The following is a 19,047-nucleotide window of genomic DNA, read 5'->3' as shown; positions in this document are numbered from 1 at the left end:
AGCAGGGGGCACTAGTGGCAGGAGGAGGCAGCAGTAACTGGCATTGGGCTGCAGGACAGGAGAGAAAGCAAAGACGGAGCAGTAAGGGGAATATTCAACACAGAACAGGGGGTGCTCGCTGCTGTCACCTGCACAAAAGAAAAAGAGTCATCAGGAAGCAGCACTCATGGTGGGAAAGGACGTCAAAAACTGAATGAATCAAACTCAAAAACTGGTCTTCGGGGCTGCAGGTGGGGTCTCCAGGTCTGGCTCTTGCTCAGGGGGCACCTCGCTCATGCTTAGAGTCACTGAGGCATTAACCAAGGGAAACGCCAATACCATCATGCCTCTCTGCAGCCAATAGTCTTTGGCATCCCTGACAGATGCAGGGACGTTCTTTCGCAGTAAGTTCCTGGGCAGCCGGGTGGCAGCACACCAGCCTTTCCTCATCTCCCACCGCCGGTCTAATGAGCTGTTCTGGCAGCCACAGATGGTGGCCTGCAGGGTCTCACTTCGGTCAGGCTCTCTTCCCCAATCCTCCAGCTGCCCCTGGCAGGAGGTTGTGGTCATGCCCTAATTTGGCCTCTCTGCTGCAGAGGGGAAGCTCAGGAAAAGAGGAAGAAGCAGAGAGATGCTGGGGGGATCGTGGGAAGAGAGCAGAGCCAAGGAGGGAAGCAGGTGGACAAGAGAGGTGTCGAAGCAAAGCTAATGACTTCATCACTAACCTCCCCAAACTGCCAGCCTTGCTGGGGGCAAAACACGGGCATCTGATGGCTTCAGGATTCAGAGCAACTCCCACATGCCTGATAAATCTTAGCTCTGCCGCTAGTCAGCGAGGTCACCTTGAATCAGTCGCTTACCTTCTCAGACCTGCTTCCTCATCTGCAAAATGAGACAGGTGTTTTCTCTAGTCTTGCTCCTCCCAAGGGTGGTCCTTAGACCAGCAGCATGGGCATCTTCAGGGAGCTTCTTAGAAATGCAGAATCTCAACCCACCCGAGCCTACGGAATCAGAACCTGGACTTCATCAAGCTCCCCAGGTGTTTCTCACCAACACTGAAGTTTGAGCAGCAAGGCTTCAGACAGTTGCTCAAAGTTCTGGGATGAGAATCATCTGTAGTGCGCTTTCTAACCCACTTCCGCAAATCTCCCTTATTGGAGATTCTGGTGCCCTGGGTCAGGGAGGGGAAGGGGCAGTTTATATTTTAATGAAGTACCTCCCTGGTGAGTCTTATTATCAGAGAAGTTTGGAAATGCCACAACTAATATCAGTTCCAATTCTAACATGCCGTCATTGTAATCATCTTGTTGAAAATCATTACTTGCAATGGAAGGGTCTCAGGCCTAGTGTCCTGCTACAGAGGACTGGAGTAGATATGGTTCACTCCTTCCTTCCTTCCTGAATGGCTCCTGCGGTGGTTCACTTCTTTCCAGAGTTGTCTTCTGTTCTTCCCTTAACTGTTCTGACCTCTCAAAGCTTCTTCATCATCCCTCATCTTACTCCAACCATGGTCATAGGGGGGTTTTTGTGGTTTCGACAAACTCTTAGTCACTTGAGCAGCCAACCTGGGTATCCAGGCACCTCCTGGCATTGCACCTGGCTGTCCTGCCTGTACCTCAAAGATAATACTCACAGAACGGATCTTCTCAGTCTTGGCAAAAACAAACTACCTCCTGTGGCCTTGTTTTCTGGGCCAGATCCCAGAGTTCCCTTTGATTCTTCCTTTTTCCTTATCCCTGCATCCAAGTTACCAAGTGCTTCCTAGCTTACTTCCCTCAACATCCTTCTAGCCCATGCCCTCTTCCCTGTCCCCCCCTGCCAGGTCAAACCCTTCTCCCTGGATCCGCTGAAACCCTTCTCCCTGGATCCGCTGCAGCTACTGCTCGGCTGGTCCCTTGGCTATGTCTGGCCGTCCTCACTCTCCCAGGCAGCCCTTTCTCCACGCTTCAGCCAGTCAGCTTTTTAAAAATGCCAGCCTGATTGCCTGACCTCCCAGGGTAGACCCTTTCGATGACTGAGGCTCCATCACTCCTTGGCGACCTCGTCCTTGGCTACCTATAGGGCCTCAGCATTACATTCTACATTTCCTAAGTTGTAACCTGACCTTGAACGAGAGCGTCTCAAAATCAAATGTGCCTGTGAATATCCCAGAGATCTTAAGTGCAGATTCTGATCCCGGACGTCAGGGCTGGGGCCCTGAGGTTCTACATTTCTTACAATCTCTCAACTGATGCCTCTGCTACTAGGCTAGGGACACCTGGGGGCATGAGGCACTAGGCTATTTATGACTCCTTGATGTCTATCTGTCTCTCTCTCTCCCTCTTCCTTACTCTCTGTCTCTCTTTCCTGACTCAGTACCCCCCATTGGGTACACCTTTCTTGCCCTCTTGATCTGACTACATGCCCTGACCTTCAGGATTTTCACCCTCCTCATTCATCCCCACGAACACTTAGGACTTACCTTGGTCATTTGAGTGTCATAGCTTCTCCCTGCGGGTGTCCTGCCCACTTACTAGACTGTGAGCCCCTGGAGGGTAACCCTGTGTATATTCTCTCTCTATTCATGCCTAGCAGGTGAGCACACAGTAAATGAAGTGCTGAATGAATGAGCCGTGGATGAGAAAACCAGTTCGCCCTGGTATCATACACCCTGGGACAGCGGGGGCAGTTGAATATATTTGCTAGCATCCCCATGGGTATCGATAAAAAGATGACTTCATTAATGATCAAAAAGTTAAGACTTTTTACAATCCAATTATGTCTTCAACATGTCAAACTAGTTTCTTTGGTCTAGCAGTTACAGAGATACTAAACCTGGGGCAGCAGGTGGGGTTAGAGCAGGCTGTATAAACAGAGGAAAACCTGGGATTAACCTTTACCTAAAGCTACAAACTAGTCTGTACCCAGGGTTTTAATCCATCTGTTTAGCTGGTGAGATAGGTAATAACTCCATTTTACTGATGAGGAAGCTGAGTTCAGAGAAGTCATCAGCTCATATTTGCAGGGCTACAAAGTGGTAGAACCAGGATTCTAAGCCAGGATTCAAATTCTGGGCTCTGTGACACCCCTGAAATCCCTCCATCTCAGATGCATCATTATAAATAACTGAGCATTAGAATTCTTTTTTTTTGGAGAGGTTTTTGCTATAGGGTGTGTGCGCTCTCCAGACAGACAGAGAGACAGAAGGCGAGAAATTACCCCCCCCAGGGGGGATGGTCACACCGCAATCCCTTCTCCTCCACTCTCCTCTCAGGATCTTGGGCACGCACGCACACGCGCCTGGCGTGAGTTTTAAGCCGCCGGGTCCGGGACTTGAACCACGGTCGACTATGTGGGAGTCCAGCGACATAGCCATTACGCTAACTGCTGGTCCCTAGAATTCTTTATAAAAATATGGGACTATCAACTTAAGTTATTTTATTTTATTTTTTCTAACTTGGGTGGCTAACTTGGAAAGTTGTTGAACACCGACTGAACTTGCTGGGAAACCCACTAATCTTAGCCTTTTAGGGAAAAATCTTCAACAGAATTTATTTAGAAGGTAAATTATGAAAATTTAATATTTGCCCTCAAATTTCCCTTCCAGGCTGCGCTTCAAATAAATATTTTCCAATCCAAACAAGACCACAGTTATTTTAGATGTTTATCTTAAAATCAGAATCCACCGCCTTTTCTTGGTTTTGTGAGGAACACGTCTTCACAATAAGCTGCAGTAAGGCGAAATAGGTCTCGCAACTCCTACGGATCTGCATCTGGTAATGACTAACGTTGAACTCGGTAATGAGTGAGGGTAATTTCAGAGTGCTTGGCTTTGTTTTAAAGGGTAAGAGTCTGGAAGCATGCTCATAAGACTTCATCCAGATCTGTGTTCCTGGCACATAACTAAGGGGCTGTGCCCAAGCTCCAGGTGGGAACAGAGGGCAGGAGAGGGCACACTTGCCTCCCAGGGCCTGCCCATTGGGGAGCAAGTGCATTAGGGCCTGAGGAGCCAGACTCTCATAGCCCCATGGCCTTTGGATGCCCCCCACCTCTCCGTGTCCTAGAAAGGAGAAATAGCTTCTTTCCAACTCAGGTGGGGGCTGGAGAAGACTTGAGGGCAGGCAGGAGTCGGGGCCACCACAGCTTCTCAAATGTCCCTGTCCCTGCTGGGCCTGCTGGTTGCACTGCATCTCACCAATCTGCACAGAATTCTGAAATAAGAATGTGTACCTCAGCCAGCTTATTTCTCACCCTACCCCAGCATTCACCTTGGTCACGAAGTAGGATTTCTGAATCAACGGCACGTCAGACCCACTGGGTCTTGACTCGCTGCCTGAATTCCCACGTCTTTGTGGAGATAAAGCGTATCTCTGGCTTGGTGAATGCTTTGTGATTACTCACTTCTTTCCATTTGGTGTTTTACGTTGGAAACTCAAGAATGTGGTAAAGTGTCTGTACCTGCGTTCATGTAGAGATTTTAAAAATACAACTCTGATTTTTTCATGAAGGAAAAAAAAATAAAAGATAGCATGTGTGTGGGGGAAATACAACCTAAGACAAAGTTTTCTAGTCCATTCCTCTTACTAAATGCTAATCTCCTGTGCTAGATATCGTCATGCCATAATTTTGGAATGACTGCAAGTGTCAGGGACTGTTTTAATGACTGAGCATATGTTTTATCAGTAAGTCGTCACTGCCGGAAGGATCTGCTTTTACTCCCATTTTACAGATGAAGAAACTGAGGCACAGAGAAGTTACTTGCCCAAATGGCCATGGCAAATAAAAAATGGGGCCCAGAGGCTAATAAAAGCATTTTGACTCCGAAGTGCTTGCCCAGAAACCAAAGCTCCCCTGCACGGAGAGAGACAGCAAGGAACATCACACATCGAGCCATCTAGAAACAGCTCCCCGGAATATCCGCACTTAATTTAAATGTGTGAATTCCTTCTAGTACAGTGTAGGAAATGATGAGAATCGGATGCCGTCTCCATCTATATATAGAGGGCACAGATAGCTTCTGCAGCGTGAATAGCCGTTTTAGAGGTTCGAGATGGCAGTTCACACACAAGGAAAGCCCCCGTTCTGTGACGTGGATCATCATGATGTAGGTGTGCAGGGAGCCAGGCCACATGGCCCAGCTGCACAGTTTTATTCGGCCAAAGCCCTGACATAATACTGTACACGCAGGCCAGCCTACAAGGCGGAGGGGCTTCTCCATGCTCAGTGCTTTGGTTTTGCACCGAATCTCGGCTTTGAGATGGAAAGACGTTTTGGCGACTCACTGCCAACTTTGGATCATCCCCCAAGTGCTTTAGAAAATATTTCTCTACCGAGGTGAAGAAAAGCAGGAAATTCAGTGTGCTTAGTGACTTAGATCAATGTGTTCAGATAATTCATATACTAAATCCCCTTTTGCTTTTTTGAATTTGCAAGAGGGTGTGTGCCCTCACCAAAGACAGACAAAGAGACAGAGCGAAGGAGAAAGCACTCTCATGGGGGGTGGTCACCTCGATCCTTTCTCTTCCATTTCTCCATCCTGTTGGAATTTGGGGCACAGACACATGTGCCTGACATGTTTTTTTTTTAAGCCACTGGGGCTGGGGATCAAACTGCTTGGTTGGCCATGAGGGATCTGACTCCCTTAATCACCAGGCCATGGGGTGGCCTCCAAATCCTCTTTCTGTAATAGCAGGGTATTAATCTGAATTGTCTGCATTGTCACCACCACCCACTTGGACATTTCCTGAACACACTCAGCTTAAATTCTCAGCATGCCTCTAGGTTCTCATTCCGCTGTAGTAATCCGGGGACTCCAAGGGTGAGTCTGCACGTGTACAACAAATAGTTCTTAAGACACCAATATTTTCCTTCTAGCCAGCTTCTTGATCAACCCAGATGGCTGTGAAATCAATTTGTCTTCTGTAGCAACTGACATCAGTCACCAGGGTTGCTATGCTTCCGGGACAGGCAGGCCACAGCTCAGCTTGTGACCGCACGGGTCTTGGACAGGGCCTAGAGCCATTCAACACTGACGAAGCTGGCAGTTTGTAAAGGCTTATGCTATAAGTAACATCTCTCACTTGACGCAATAGTTATCTTTCTGCCAACTTGGCTCTCTTGCCTGAAACTCGGTGTTTTCCAGTCTGATAATTCTTCAGATTCCATGTTTTATAGAATATAAAGTGAATTATTTACCCTTTTTGTCAACGTTGTAAGTTCCATATGGAGCTTGCTCAGTCTGAGAAACATCTGTATTAATCAGACAAGCCAAATCACTGAGTGGGCCTAAAATGCTCATTTTAATGATTTTTCTCCATAGATGACAAAGGACACAATGCCAGCAGCCACCCAGTTTTCGTAAGAAGGCTAAAAATTACACTAAATGAATGGGGTTGCATTATTTAAATTTCTGCAATTAAGAACATTTTCAGCTCAATAAATCACAACATGAATTTTGAAATCTTTGTAGACCGACCTTATCTGCTCTATTCAGCCTTTATCGCCTGCATTAAAAGCCTAATTCCTCTTATGACAAAAACCTGAAGAAAAAAAGGCCGCCTTCCTGCTAACAGTCTTTAAAACAAGACGGGAACTCTGATGATACTTTTCCCTGATTAAGTAAGAAGGAAGAGTTGGGGCTTCGCCTGAGAGGGCATCATCTCAGGAGTCGATTTGGTTTTTGACTTCATTAAAGCAACAAAATGTGGGTGGTTAATCTGAGTGAAAGCTGCCATTTTCTAAAAATGCATTAAGGTTTCACTGGACGGGTGGCTGCATGACAGGAGCTATTCAGGGTTAGAAAGAACTGTGATTTGGATTTTAATGAGTTGCACACTATTTATGAATTCTTTGGCAGCTTCTTTGGATCCTTCCTTTTTGACCCAGAGCAGAAGGCAGACCTTTCTGACCAGCTACTGCAACTTAGACGTCAGTTCCCGGAGGAACCCAGTGTGTCCTACAGATGTGGGCTTTGATGGGGAGCAGCCTGAGGGACTCTAACTTCCCGTTGATTTTAGCCCCTTTCTGGATACTATTAAGTCACTCCTGCCCCAAGCGGAAGACTAGTGGCTTCAAAGGCGGCGAGAGAGTGAATTATTTACCAAATTGCACAAAAGGGAGGATTTATCAAGCTCCCTTTTTCCCTGAGAGGACAAACCCAGAACTGGAGGACTTTATTACTTTCTCTCTCGGCTATAAATTATGCCATTGAGATGCTTTTGAAAGCTCCTCTTCATGCTCTTCCTTGAGTCATAAAACTTGATACCTGGGGCCAAAACGCCTTTATACCCTAAGAAGGGTGAAGAAGATGAAAAGACAGCAATTCCAGGCCAATGCCACACAAAGAAAAGGATCAGGCAGAAAATGCGAGCAGTGGACACAGTTACTTTGCATAATTCACGCCTCCTGGACCTGGTGTTCTGCTCTGAAATTAATTTTAACTTTTGCTTAGGATGACTGACCTTCTGAAACTTGAATTAGCCCCTTGGAAAACACTCGATTTAGCCAATTCCACTGTTTCGATTGCTGTTGTCTTTCATGCTAGGATTTAAGATTCTGCAAATTTCAATAAACTCACCTGGAGAGGGCTTGCTGGGGCCCACTTTCTCTGGTTTCCTGGGAGTCATGGTGCTTTTATGTTTCTGCTTCACTACTGTTTGGTCAATTGCAGGAAGTCTGGAATCACACTTAACTGTACACGTCTTGGTAGATGCTCTTGGTTCACTTAGAGGATCCTCCTCACCAGAACTCTACCAAAAATGAAAGGAATCTGAGTATTAGTGGCCAAGTAGGGCACCTTCGCTAGGCAGAGGGAAAAAAATGAGGCACATGCAGTGGCCCTTCCAGCAGTAATGCTGGGGCTTCCTGCCATTCTCAACGTGCCCCCACTCCAGTGAGGTTATGATAGACTTTGAGGATCAATTTAGAAATGACAATAGAAGATCCAGCATAGCAATAATCTGTTCCCACATGGTGACCAAGGCCTCTGGCCTGGTCAGCATGAAACACTCCAGGCCAGGCATGTGTGTGAGTGTCCAAGACCTAATGGACTGGAGGACTGGAGGAGGGGGGTCGCAGTGTGACCTGACCCTGGAGGGCGTTTCCCTCTCTCCTGCTCTCTCTCACATACTCACATGTGTACATGCTCAATTATTAATAAGGAAGAGAAACTTAGGGAAAAAAAGAAATAACAAAGTTAACAAGTCTGTTTTGCAGAATATTATGAAAAGAAAGCATTTCTGACTCTTAAGTAATTTGATGACCATGTTAAAGCTACGAATGAAAGCAGGAGGAAAAACATTAATTCCTTTAAACTTCTTGCTGCTTGTTATTTGAACTACTTTAGCAATGAGAGGGAAAAAAAGTGTTCCTTATGTTAATCATATACTTGACAATGCCAAGGAAATTTGGATAGTGCGGTGCAGTGGAGACTGATGAAATCAGACTCAGTTTCGATATTCTGAAATCATTGGATGCAAACTAAGACAGACTAATCTTTTTGTGAAAAGTCCCCTACTTGCCAGTCTTCTATAAAGAAGTCACTATAAATCTAAGCAGGGACAAATCACAGTTCCTGCGGTGTCAGAGTATCTCAACACAGTCTTGCAGATGTAATACAAATTATCCAGGCAGGCAACAGTTTTAATACTTGGCCACGCTTATACCCACCCAAAAGAACGATAAAAACACTGTAAAGGACCATCAGAAACCTGGTCCCAAAGGGTGATTTAAGTACAGACTTAGGGTTTTAGGTTCTGGTGTTAGCATGGTTTGCTAGGCTCTTCTTCTGCAGCAAACTAAATCAAAAGGTTCCTCCCCACCCCCAACACACACACACACACACACACACATCTGGGGAGGGAGAATGAGGAGGGTCACTAGTTTTCCTACACTGTACATTAATTCAGTACTAGAAGGTCTTCTGAAAATGTGGTTTTGCAGACATAGAGTGCTAAATTAATAGCCCTGGCACCTCCCCAAATGTTGCAACGTGTATTGATCTTGCTCATCGTTCTCCCTGACAGTTGTGGCATTTTCATTTTACAGGCTCCTGACTCAGGAAAATACTCTGAATAGCTTTGAATGATTGGGTGTAAAGTAAGACAAACTAAACTCTTAAAAAAAACCACCCTACTTGTCAGTCTTCTGTAAAGAAGTTAGTATAAATCTACAGGTGGACCGATGATTATCCTTTCAGATGGTAACTTTTCTTTTTAATTTAGAGTTTGGATATAATCATCCAACAAATAATTATTTTCGCCATATATTTTCAGACAACAGACCACCCTCGGTTAATGGGAGAGGAAAAGGACAGGACGATGGATTGATGGCTCTCCCTTTTCTCTTTCAATTCTGCAATTTCAGAGCACTCCTTGAACATCATTCTGAAATGTCAAAGATGAAACATTTGGTCATGTCTGAACATGAGATAAGTTCCCCACTCCTGGAAAGGAAAATGTGGGCAAACTTTAATTACAACGCACAAGACTGCTGTTGTAATTGGGTCCCGGAAGGCACAGTCACATCAGTGAGCACGGGACAGAATTTCTCACACACACAGCTCACTTTCGTGGGCTGACAAGTCTGACAGAGGCTGCCTCTCCAGCCCGGTGTTGCCAGTCAGCAGAAAGGCAGGAAAAACGGTCCAGGCTAAGACTATCAACGCTGTGGCTGCCGCAGCAGGAGCAGGTGTTTGCTAACATTAGCACACCCATCCCCCGTCACCCCCAGCCAGGACTGGGATTCTTTGCTTGCTCCAGGCAAGCAAAGTGATGAGCTGGGAGGACTTGATGAAGAGACTTTGTGTTGGGTGGGTGTTAAGCCATGTTTATCCTTCCTTCAAGCCTTTAGTAGGTGCTGAAGAGTGAAAGAAAGCTTGGCCAGTTAAGCCACGCCTGTTATGGATGGGGCCGCTGTGCACCTGCATTCCAAGTACATCCTTCTCTAGGGCCTGGTTCCATCAACCTTACTTCTAGGTGCTGATTATCTTTCTTTTTAAAATTCTTTCTTCTCTTTTCTTTCTTTCTTTCTATTTATTTTTATTTTTGAGAGGTTTTTGCTATAGGGTGCGTGCACTCGCCAGAAAGACAGAGACAGAGAGACAGAAAGCAAGAAATCACCCCCTGAGGGGATGGCCACACTGCAACTCTCCTCCATTCTCCTTTCGGGATCTTGGGCACGCATGCACATGCGCCTGGCATGAGTTTAAGCCACCGGGTCCAGGACTCGAACCGCGGTCGACTATATGGGAGAGTTCAGACACATAGCCATTACACTAACTGCTGGCCCCATCTTTTTCTTCTTCTTTTTCTTCTTTTTTTTTTTTAAGAGAGATTTTTGCTATAGGGTGCGTGCACTCGCCAGAAAGACAGAGACAGAGAGACAGAAAGCAAGAAATCACCCCACAGGTGGATGGCCATGCCACAATCTCTTCTCCTCCATTCTCCTCTTGGGATTTTGGGCATGCGTGCACTTACACTGGATGTTTCAAGCTGTTGGGTCTGGAACTTGAACCAAGTCAGCCATATGGGAGTCCAGTGTCCTAACCACCAGGCCATCTGCTGCCCTCTCCCTATGTTTTTTAATGGCCAGAGGGCATGTGCACTTGCTAGAGAGAGACAGAGGGAGAGGGAGTGGGGCACAGTCATGCTGCAATTCCTTCTCATCCATTTCTCCATCCTGTAGGGATCGGGGGCTAACATGTACATGTGCCCAGCATATTTTCTAAGCTATTGGGACTAGAATTTGAACCCCACAGTTGGTCATGTGGTATCTGGCTCTTTAAACAACTGGGCTATGGGACTGGCCCCTAATCATTCATAAGAATTCAGAAATTGCAGCTAGTGGGTGTACAGGCCGATGGCAAGAACTATAATACTTATGAAAGTGCTCAGGACCCTGTCCTGCTTGCCTCACTGAGTAATCTTAAACAAATCACGTCAACTATTTTGTCTTTATTTGTGTCCTCTCAAATTCTCAGCCAATCTCATCTATCCTCTCTCCTGACCCATCATACCATCTGGAGAGATGATTCCCCAATTGGGAGAAGTTGTAGTAATTAATTCTGGCACCAAAGCATGGTATGTGAGACTAAAGCCCAGTTCCCCGAAGTGAATCCAGCTCTTGCACATAGTGTGTGGCATTCCCTTAGTTCATTTTTCTACATTGTATATGTTCTCATCTGTAAACAACAGTATCTATTTTTTGATGGTTTCATAAGGACCAAATGAGTTACAACAAGTACATAGAACAGCACTGTATCCACATAACATCACCCACAAAGGGGATGGCCATGCTGTCATGTTACTGTCTCGCTTTTGTTTTCCCCCCAAGTTTTTGCCAAAGGGCCCATGCATTTGCCAGATAGAGATAGAGACAGTGAGAGGGAAAGTGAGAAATCACTGGGGGGTGGGGGGAATGACCATACTGTAATCCCGTTTCCTCCATTCTCCTCCCAGAGTTTTGGGCACACACATATGCATCTAAAATGATTTTTCAAGTTGCCAGATCCGAGACTCAAATTGGGGTTAACCATGTGGGAGTCTAGCATCTTAACCATTATACCAACTGCTGGTCCTCAAGGGTTGGCTTTTATAATTAGCTGTTAATTCATGTCATGTTCAACCAATTTAAAAATTAACTGAACATTAACTAGCCACTACTTTGTTTTTTAAAACAAAGCCAAAAGTCCAATGAAAATTTCTATTGACTCTCATCTATTCCAAAGGGGTATGAATGGAGAGACAAGCCAGTTCCTTCACCAGACTCTCAATTCCTCCTCCAGGCTATACAATTTATGGGAGTTGTACAAAGAGCCAGTTGAAATTTATCTAGTCTTAAGAAAATATGGTGCATTTTTTCAGACAGTAAACTTCAAAGAGCAAGTATTTAATAACACTTAAAGATTATTGAGCAATAATAATTTTTTAATTTAAAGTTCATTTTTAAATTGCATCATTGCCTCTTATAATTTTGAAAAGTCATTACAAATTTTATTTCTTCCCTATAATGTTCCTAAGTTAAAATGTCACATGGAGGTGGAGGCGACAGAATGTTGCTGTTCCTTTGGGGAACTAAACCAACTCTGTCTTTTAAAATCAAAGCCTAAGTCATTAAAAAACAAACAAAGCAAAACAAAATTTAATAACCAACTTAAATGATACATGAGTATACTTTAAGTTCTCTGTTGGGGATTTGATAGAAGCCCAAATAAAGTCATGTTAACTAAAATAAGTTATTGTCAAAATAACTTAGTTGAAGCAGATCTTGGGACACAGTATAGACCAGAGCATGACTTATTATTTTCTGGAGTATTACCATTTTTGTATTTCAAGTTTCCCAAAGATCCTGAACTTGCTCTTCTGGCCTCATACCTAATAAAGTAGAGCTATGACATTGCCCAGGGAGAGGCTCTTTCGAAAGTTCAGAATAAGAGTCATTAGGAAATGTAAGTGGCCCTGGGCATGGAAGTAATGACTTCATGTCATGGCCCAAGTTGGAGCTTCTGAAAGATGGAGACCCAAGAGCTAAGAAGTAGAATGTATTTCCTTTGGAATGTGAGGACAACTAGAGTTTAAAAACCGGGACACAATGATATTGAGTCTGAAATGAGAAGGTGACAATGAACTGAGATGCTCAGGAGAGCAAGTGGACTAAAGGAGTTGGGGACAGACAAGACTGAAGTTGTTTTCTAATTCTTGGCTTATGGCTCCTTTCCAAGACCCAGGAAATTGATTCTCAGCTGGTATGCACCTTTGTCCCTCCCCCGAGGTGTCCTACTGAATTTTGATTGATGTGTCCAAATCCCATTTTTTCCATGTGTCATGTGATGGAAGGCTGGGTGAAGCAGATCTTGGGACATAGTGTAGACCAGAGCATGACTTGCTGAGAATAGGAGGGATGGGCAAAGAGTAGTATGAAGCTGGTGCCAGAGAAAGATGAGGCTTTTATTACATTTGAAATAAATTCAGTCTCACGAGAGTATGCAAGAGTGTGATGAAGGCAACAAACCTCGACAATCAAAAAGTGACAACATGGGACCAGCAGTTAGCATAATGGCTATGTTGCTGGATTACCATTATTCGACTGCGGTTTGAGTCCTGGATCCGGTGACTTAAACTCATACCGAGCACATGTGCGTGTGTGCCCAAGATCCTGAGAGGAGAATGGAGAAGAAGGCATTGTGGCATCGTCATACCCCCGGGGGGTGATTTCTCGTTTTCTGTCTCTCTCTCTCTCTGTCTTTCTGGAGAGTGCACGTGCCCTATAGCAAAAACCTCTCCAAATAAACAAACAAAAAAAAAGTGACAACATGGGAAGGCTAGCCAAGGGACTGTGTGAAAATCAGCATCTTCAGGTGCTGTCCCTAAAGTCCACATTCAAATTGTGCCACAAACACAGAACCTGCCTTAGGGAGTAGAGGGCATTCTAGGTAGGGTGTTTACCTTTTTAGTTTGTTTTTGCTACAGAGGGAGTGTACTCACAGGCAGAATGGGAAAGGGGTGAGAAACCACCCCCCAAGGTGATTGCCATGCTCCGATCCCTCTCCTCCATTCTCCGCCTGGGATTTTGAGCACGTATGCATCTGCACCCAGCATGATTTTCAAGCTGCCAGGTCTGAGACTCGAACTGTGCAGTCAACCATGTGGACTCCAGCTGTCTTAACTATCATGTCACCAGCTGGCCTAGATGTTTATCCTTATGTATTCAAGAAATATAAAATATGTTCTACATAGGGTGCTGTTATAGCATGAAGCAGGTTAAACTTTCTCTTGCCCAGAAAAACTCTAAGAGCAGCACAAATCCTTCACATGTGTGCAAGTCAATTTTGAATTTACCAGAACTGTAAAACTAAACAACAGTAAAGAAGAAGGATAAGAACTCCTTTTGGTTTTTTGGACTCGGGTACTATCCACTTGACTGAACTGTTGCTAACTTCCACTGGTCTTCCAGGTGGGGCTGAGCGTCACTAGAATCAACACAAGCAGCCCTCACGCTCTCCATTTTGTCTCAAGGTATATTTTGGAGCCAGCTGGGCTGCCGTACGCATAAATATCCTAAGCACCTGTCTCTACCATCAGGTTTTGCAGAGAACTCTCTCCTGCCTGCAGGCTACTTTCTGATTCTCCTGGTAGCAAGTTGCAATGACCCAGGCTGAGGCCTGGCCTACTAGCGACAAGGCCTCAGTGATGAAATCCTCTTACTGGTCACTACTGGGCTTGCTCTCTGAAGAAGAGGCATGTGGGATTTTAGAATAGCTTTCTGATCACTATTCATCGCACCATGGAATGGCTGCTTGAGCAAACCTCAGAAGCACTAGCTACTGAAATGGCATGACGTGTTTCCTGACGCCTGCTAGGTGTTTCTTACAATGCAAGTCAATGCTTTGTGTAAGCAGAAGCCACTATCCAGTTCACATGGTTGGTGACCTGATATTTCCCACACTTCAGGTTCTTAGTCTTGGGACACTTGTGCTCTCTGGCTGCAGAAGGGAGGGAGTTTCATGTGGTGGGCAGTGGCTAAGGAAGCAGTATGTGGCCAGAAAATTGCTGGGTTCGAAAAATTTGGGGATAGTCGGTGGCATAGTGGTTAAGGCAGCTAGATCCCACATGGTCAACATGTAGTGGAGTCCAGAAAGCATGTTGGGAGCATGTGCATGATGCCCAAAATTGTAAGAGGAGAAACGGAAAAGGAATTGTGGCATGGCCCATGCAGAGTGTTTCTCACTTTCTCTGTCACTCTCTGTCTCTCTCAGGTGAGCATATGCATCCTCCAGCAAATAAAAAGTAAAAAAAGGAAGAAAAATTTAAAAAGACATTAAAAAAAGATGTGAACACTGAAGTGCAGTGTTCAGTAGCACATCGAGACAACCCTTAAGTTAGGTATGGTTTTGATACAGTGCATTTCCCCTCTATCATTTATTTGAGTTTATATCCCGCTTTTAGCTGAGAAGAGCCTCTGAAGAACATAAAGGGCTTGGCCACCAAATGGAGGCTATCGAGGAAAGTACTTCCTACTCAAAGTAGTAGGTCAGAAAACCTGAGAGTCAGTTGAGAGGTATCACATGCACCCACTATGGCTTCAACTCCATGCTGGGCACTGGGAAGGAATATAAAACAAGAAGCTCACATCGGGAGAGGTGAGATTAATGTCTCAGTAGCAAAATGCAAAATGACCTTTATCCAAGTGATAAGCTAAGTTGCACCAATTCCTAAGACCATCAAATTCATGAGAAAATGGGAAGTCAAAAGAAGGCATTGGTGTGCGCTGGGACTCAGGATGAGCACGATCTGGCTAGGCTGGAGGCAATGAGTGAGTCAAGGAATGGATGGAGTGAAATAAGCTGGCATGATTCTAGGACAGTCAGGCAAGGGGCCGAAACAGAGTGTGAGGGGTGGACAGTGTGGTCAGACTGTGGGAGGCTCTGAGAATCAAGTAAAGGACTGAGAGCCAAATGTGATAGGGAATTGGGGTTCCACGGAAGGAATCTGTAAGAGAAGAATGCTTAGAGTGGTCTTTAAGACCTACCTCGTATGTTTCTTTCAGAAAGAGAAGAAAAAAAGCATCTAGTGAAATAATCTCTTTGTAGTTTTAGTGGTTTATTTTTATAAAGTGTAATTCTTTTATTACAAAAGAAATGCATGTTTATAATGGAAAAATAAAGTCAAGCATAAAGAAAGAAAATTTAAAACATTCAAAAACCCATTAACCTTGAAATAAAAACTGCTGTAAGCTAGTGTGTATTCTTTCAGATCCTTTTTTAATGACTGTGAGGGAGACTACTAGCTTTCCACCAAAATCTCTTCTAAAGCTTGGACCAGCAGTTGGCTTAATGGTTATGTTGCTGGACTCCCACGTTGTTGACTGCGGTTCAAGTCCTGGACCTGGTGGCTTAAACTCATGCTGGGCACTTGTACATGCTTGTGTGCCCAAGATCCTGAGAGGAGAATGGACCAGAAGGGACTATGGCATGGTCACGCCCCTGAGGGGTGATTTCTCGCTTTCTGTCTTTCTGGCTAGCACATGCGTCCTATAGCAAAAACCTCTCAAACAAACAAACAAAAATTCTCTTCTAAAGTGATGAGTTGAAGTTGGGATGCAGCTGCCCAAATGTCGAATATTTCAGCCTCTTCTGCAATGGGGTATGGCCTCAGGGGGAAGGTCTCACCAGGTGGCATAAGCAAAAGTGCCATGTGCAGCCTGCTTCACAGAAAATCTCTGGCCCCACACTCTGCCTGTCCTCTTCCTATGAACTGCGTCAGTGACTTTGAAGGTTATGTGTTGGGCTGGCCTCATGGCACAGTGGTGAGGCACTGTGCAGTGGGAGCTGGATGCCACATGGCCAACCAGGTTTCAGTCTCAGCCCTGACAGCTTGGAAAACATGCCAGGCACATGTGTATTTGTGCCTGAGATCCTGACAGGATGGAGAAATAGAGGAAGTGGGAGGTGCGGCATGATATGTCCCATTGAGGGGTGCTTTCTCTCTCTTGCTTCCTAGTGGGTGCATGTGCCCTCTGGCAATTAAAAAAAAAGGAAAAAAAATAACAAAAAAGAAAGTCATGTGCTGAAAAAGCTGCCTGCATTCAACCAGGACTGAGACATGTGCAAGACATAAACTATCTTGATTGAGCCCTCACATTTTTGGTCCCTTTGTTATGACAGTATTACTCTAACATATACACTTACGTATATGCAAACTTTTTTTACAAAAATAAAATGAAGCTATAGATACAGTTTCACTTAAAAATAGACTGCAGCAGGGCCAGCAGGTGGTGTGGAGGTTAAAGGCCCTGGACTCTCTCATGGCTGACTGCATTGGAGTCCCGGACCTGGCAGCTTGCTCTCTCACTTTCTCTCTCTCTCTCTCTGTTCCTCTCTGGTCAAATAAATAAATTTAAATAAATTCATTCTTTAAAAAATTAAAAATAATACACTGCAGTGATAGATATCTTTCTATAATTTTTTAAAAATCTTAATTTGAACATTTTTGAAGCTACACGGGAGTTGAAAGAATAGTTCAAATACCTATTATCTTTTGCCTTGCCAATTCACTTTCTCTCTCTATCTCCATCTTTCTGGGCAATTTCAAAGACACTTTACTCCTAAATACTGAGCATGAATCTTCTACCAAAATATTCTCCTGCAAAGCCACAATACTATGATCTTACCTAAGAAAATGTAATAGTTCTATAATATTACCTAGTATACAGAACGATTCCATTTCAGTTGTCCCCAAGATGTCTTTTCAGCTATTTGGTTAGCTCAGTGTTCCAATCACAGTGCCTGTATTATATATATAGTTATCATGGTCCTTTAGTTTTCATTTAGAACAATTTTCTAACCTAATTTTGCCATTTTCATGTTTTTCTTCCATTTTGAAGAGAGCCAGCCAGCTGTTTCACAGAATGTCTTATGTTCTGAATTTGACTGTTTGCCCATAATACGATTCAGGTGAGTCATTTTGGGTGTGAAAGTGTTAGAGGTGGCGGGGTGTCCTTACTTACAACATCACACAGCAGCAGGTGCATTGTGAGGTCCTCCCAATATGGGTAATGCTGTGTTTGAGCTCTATGGTAAGTGGTAGATGTTGGATTTCTCCAATGGAAAGGTATTTCCCCCCCTTTGGAATTTGTAGGTAATCTGTGAGATGATTCTTTGACACTGATTGACTAGCCTACTCCTGAACAGTATTTCACTCGGTTATTTTAGCAGGTTTTGCTATGTTTTTCCTGAACTGATAATTACACTGAGGTACCAAATTACTTTGTTTTGTTTTTTGGAGTGATTTTTGCTATAGGGCATGTTTGGTCACTGGAGGGACGGAGAGACAGAGAGACAGACAGACAGACAAAGTGAGAAATCACCTCTCAGGGGAGATGGCCACGCCTCAATCCATTCTCCTCCATTCTCCTCTTGGGTTTTTAGGCATGCATGCACACATGCCCAGTGTGGTTTCAAGCTGCCAGGTCCAGGACTCGAACTGCAGTCAGCCATGTGCGAGTCTAACACCTTAACCATTACACCACCTGCTGGCCCCAGCAAAATGGTTTTTTAAACACTTACTTCTATATTTTTTTCTGAAAGTAAGTCACCCCCAACAGAGTCTTCAAGCCATGACACACCCCCAGTCGAGTCATCCAGACTCATGGGCACATGCGTGTGCCTCTCCCTCATTCAGAGTGACCTTGGAATGTGAACCCAAGACCTTCCCCTGTGGCCTCGTTTTTGTGGATCATTGCATCACCACTGTGCAGCACTACCATGGCTGACCCAAAAAGATGATATTCTAATTCTACACTTCTATGAGTATTAGCTTTCTTCTCTCAAGAAATGCTTTTCTCCTCCCCTTTCTCTTTTTCCTCATATTTATGTATTATTTAGCATCATTGTGGTCTCAAGATGTTAAAGATGTTTTATTCAATTATCTCACATATATGTGTGTGTGTGTGTGTATGTGTGTGTGTGTATTTAAAGAACTTTGTCAGGAGTAAGTATGCTTGCAAAAGAGAGAAACAAAGAGAGAAAAAGTGAGAAAGAGGGAATGGCTATATTGCAATCCCTTCTCTTCCATTCTTTTCTTGGGATTTTGGGCACGAACTCACACATGTCAGTTTGTCTTTCAATTCACTTGTTCTGGGACTCAAACTGTGGAGCTGGCCATATGGTATCTAGTGCCTTAACCACCAAACAAACTGCTGGTCCCTCATCAAAGTTTTTGTTGCTTAGATATACTAAAAATGGTGAGTGGATGAGTATTTAAGTTGGCTTTTGACTGTATCTTTGAATATTTCTTTGCCTTTTGATATGATAAAACATCATATTCTCACTTTGTACTTTATTTCAGACCTGGAATCTGCTATTTCTCCAAGAAGCCCTGGTTAGAAATGAACACAACTAGTGACTGTGTACTAGCTATGTCTATGCCTTTTGGGATGGCATTCTAAGACATTTCAGGGGAATGAAATAAAATTATATATATATTTTTAAAATCATGAGTTCATAGCATTTCTATATATGAATAACAGGCAGACTGAGATAGAACTGAAAAAAGTTATTCCATTTACCATAGCCACCAAAAGTATTCAATATTG

General features: G+C 44.2%; 1 protein-coding gene across 9 annotated transcripts in view; it reads right to left on the bottom strand.

Annotated features, from left to right (window-relative positions):
* The window catches only part of MARCHF10 (membrane associated ring-CH-type finger 10), a 104,514-nt gene that overhangs the window by 47,106 nt on the left and 38,361 nt on the right, over window positions 1-19,047 (bottom strand). For all 9 annotated transcript variants that reach the window (XM_006146820.1, XM_006146822.1, XM_006146819.1 and 6 more), the window contains exon 4: window positions 7,535-7,706. In XM_006146820.1, coding sequence (XP_006146882.1) covers window positions 7,535-7,706 — 172 coding nt within the window. The remainder of the gene's footprint in view (window positions 1-7,534; window positions 7,707-19,047) is intronic.

Source organism: Tupaia chinensis, unplaced genomic scaffold (genome assembly GCF_000334495.1).
Source record: "Tupaia chinensis unplaced genomic scaffold, TupChi_1.0 Scaffold000187_1, whole genome shotgun sequence".
NCBI classification, from domain to species: Eukaryota; Metazoa; Chordata; class Mammalia; order Scandentia; family Tupaiidae; genus Tupaia; species Tupaia belangeri.
The sequence above is the reverse complement of the archived record's forward strand: the minus strand, read 5'-3'. Positions and strand labels throughout refer to the sequence as shown.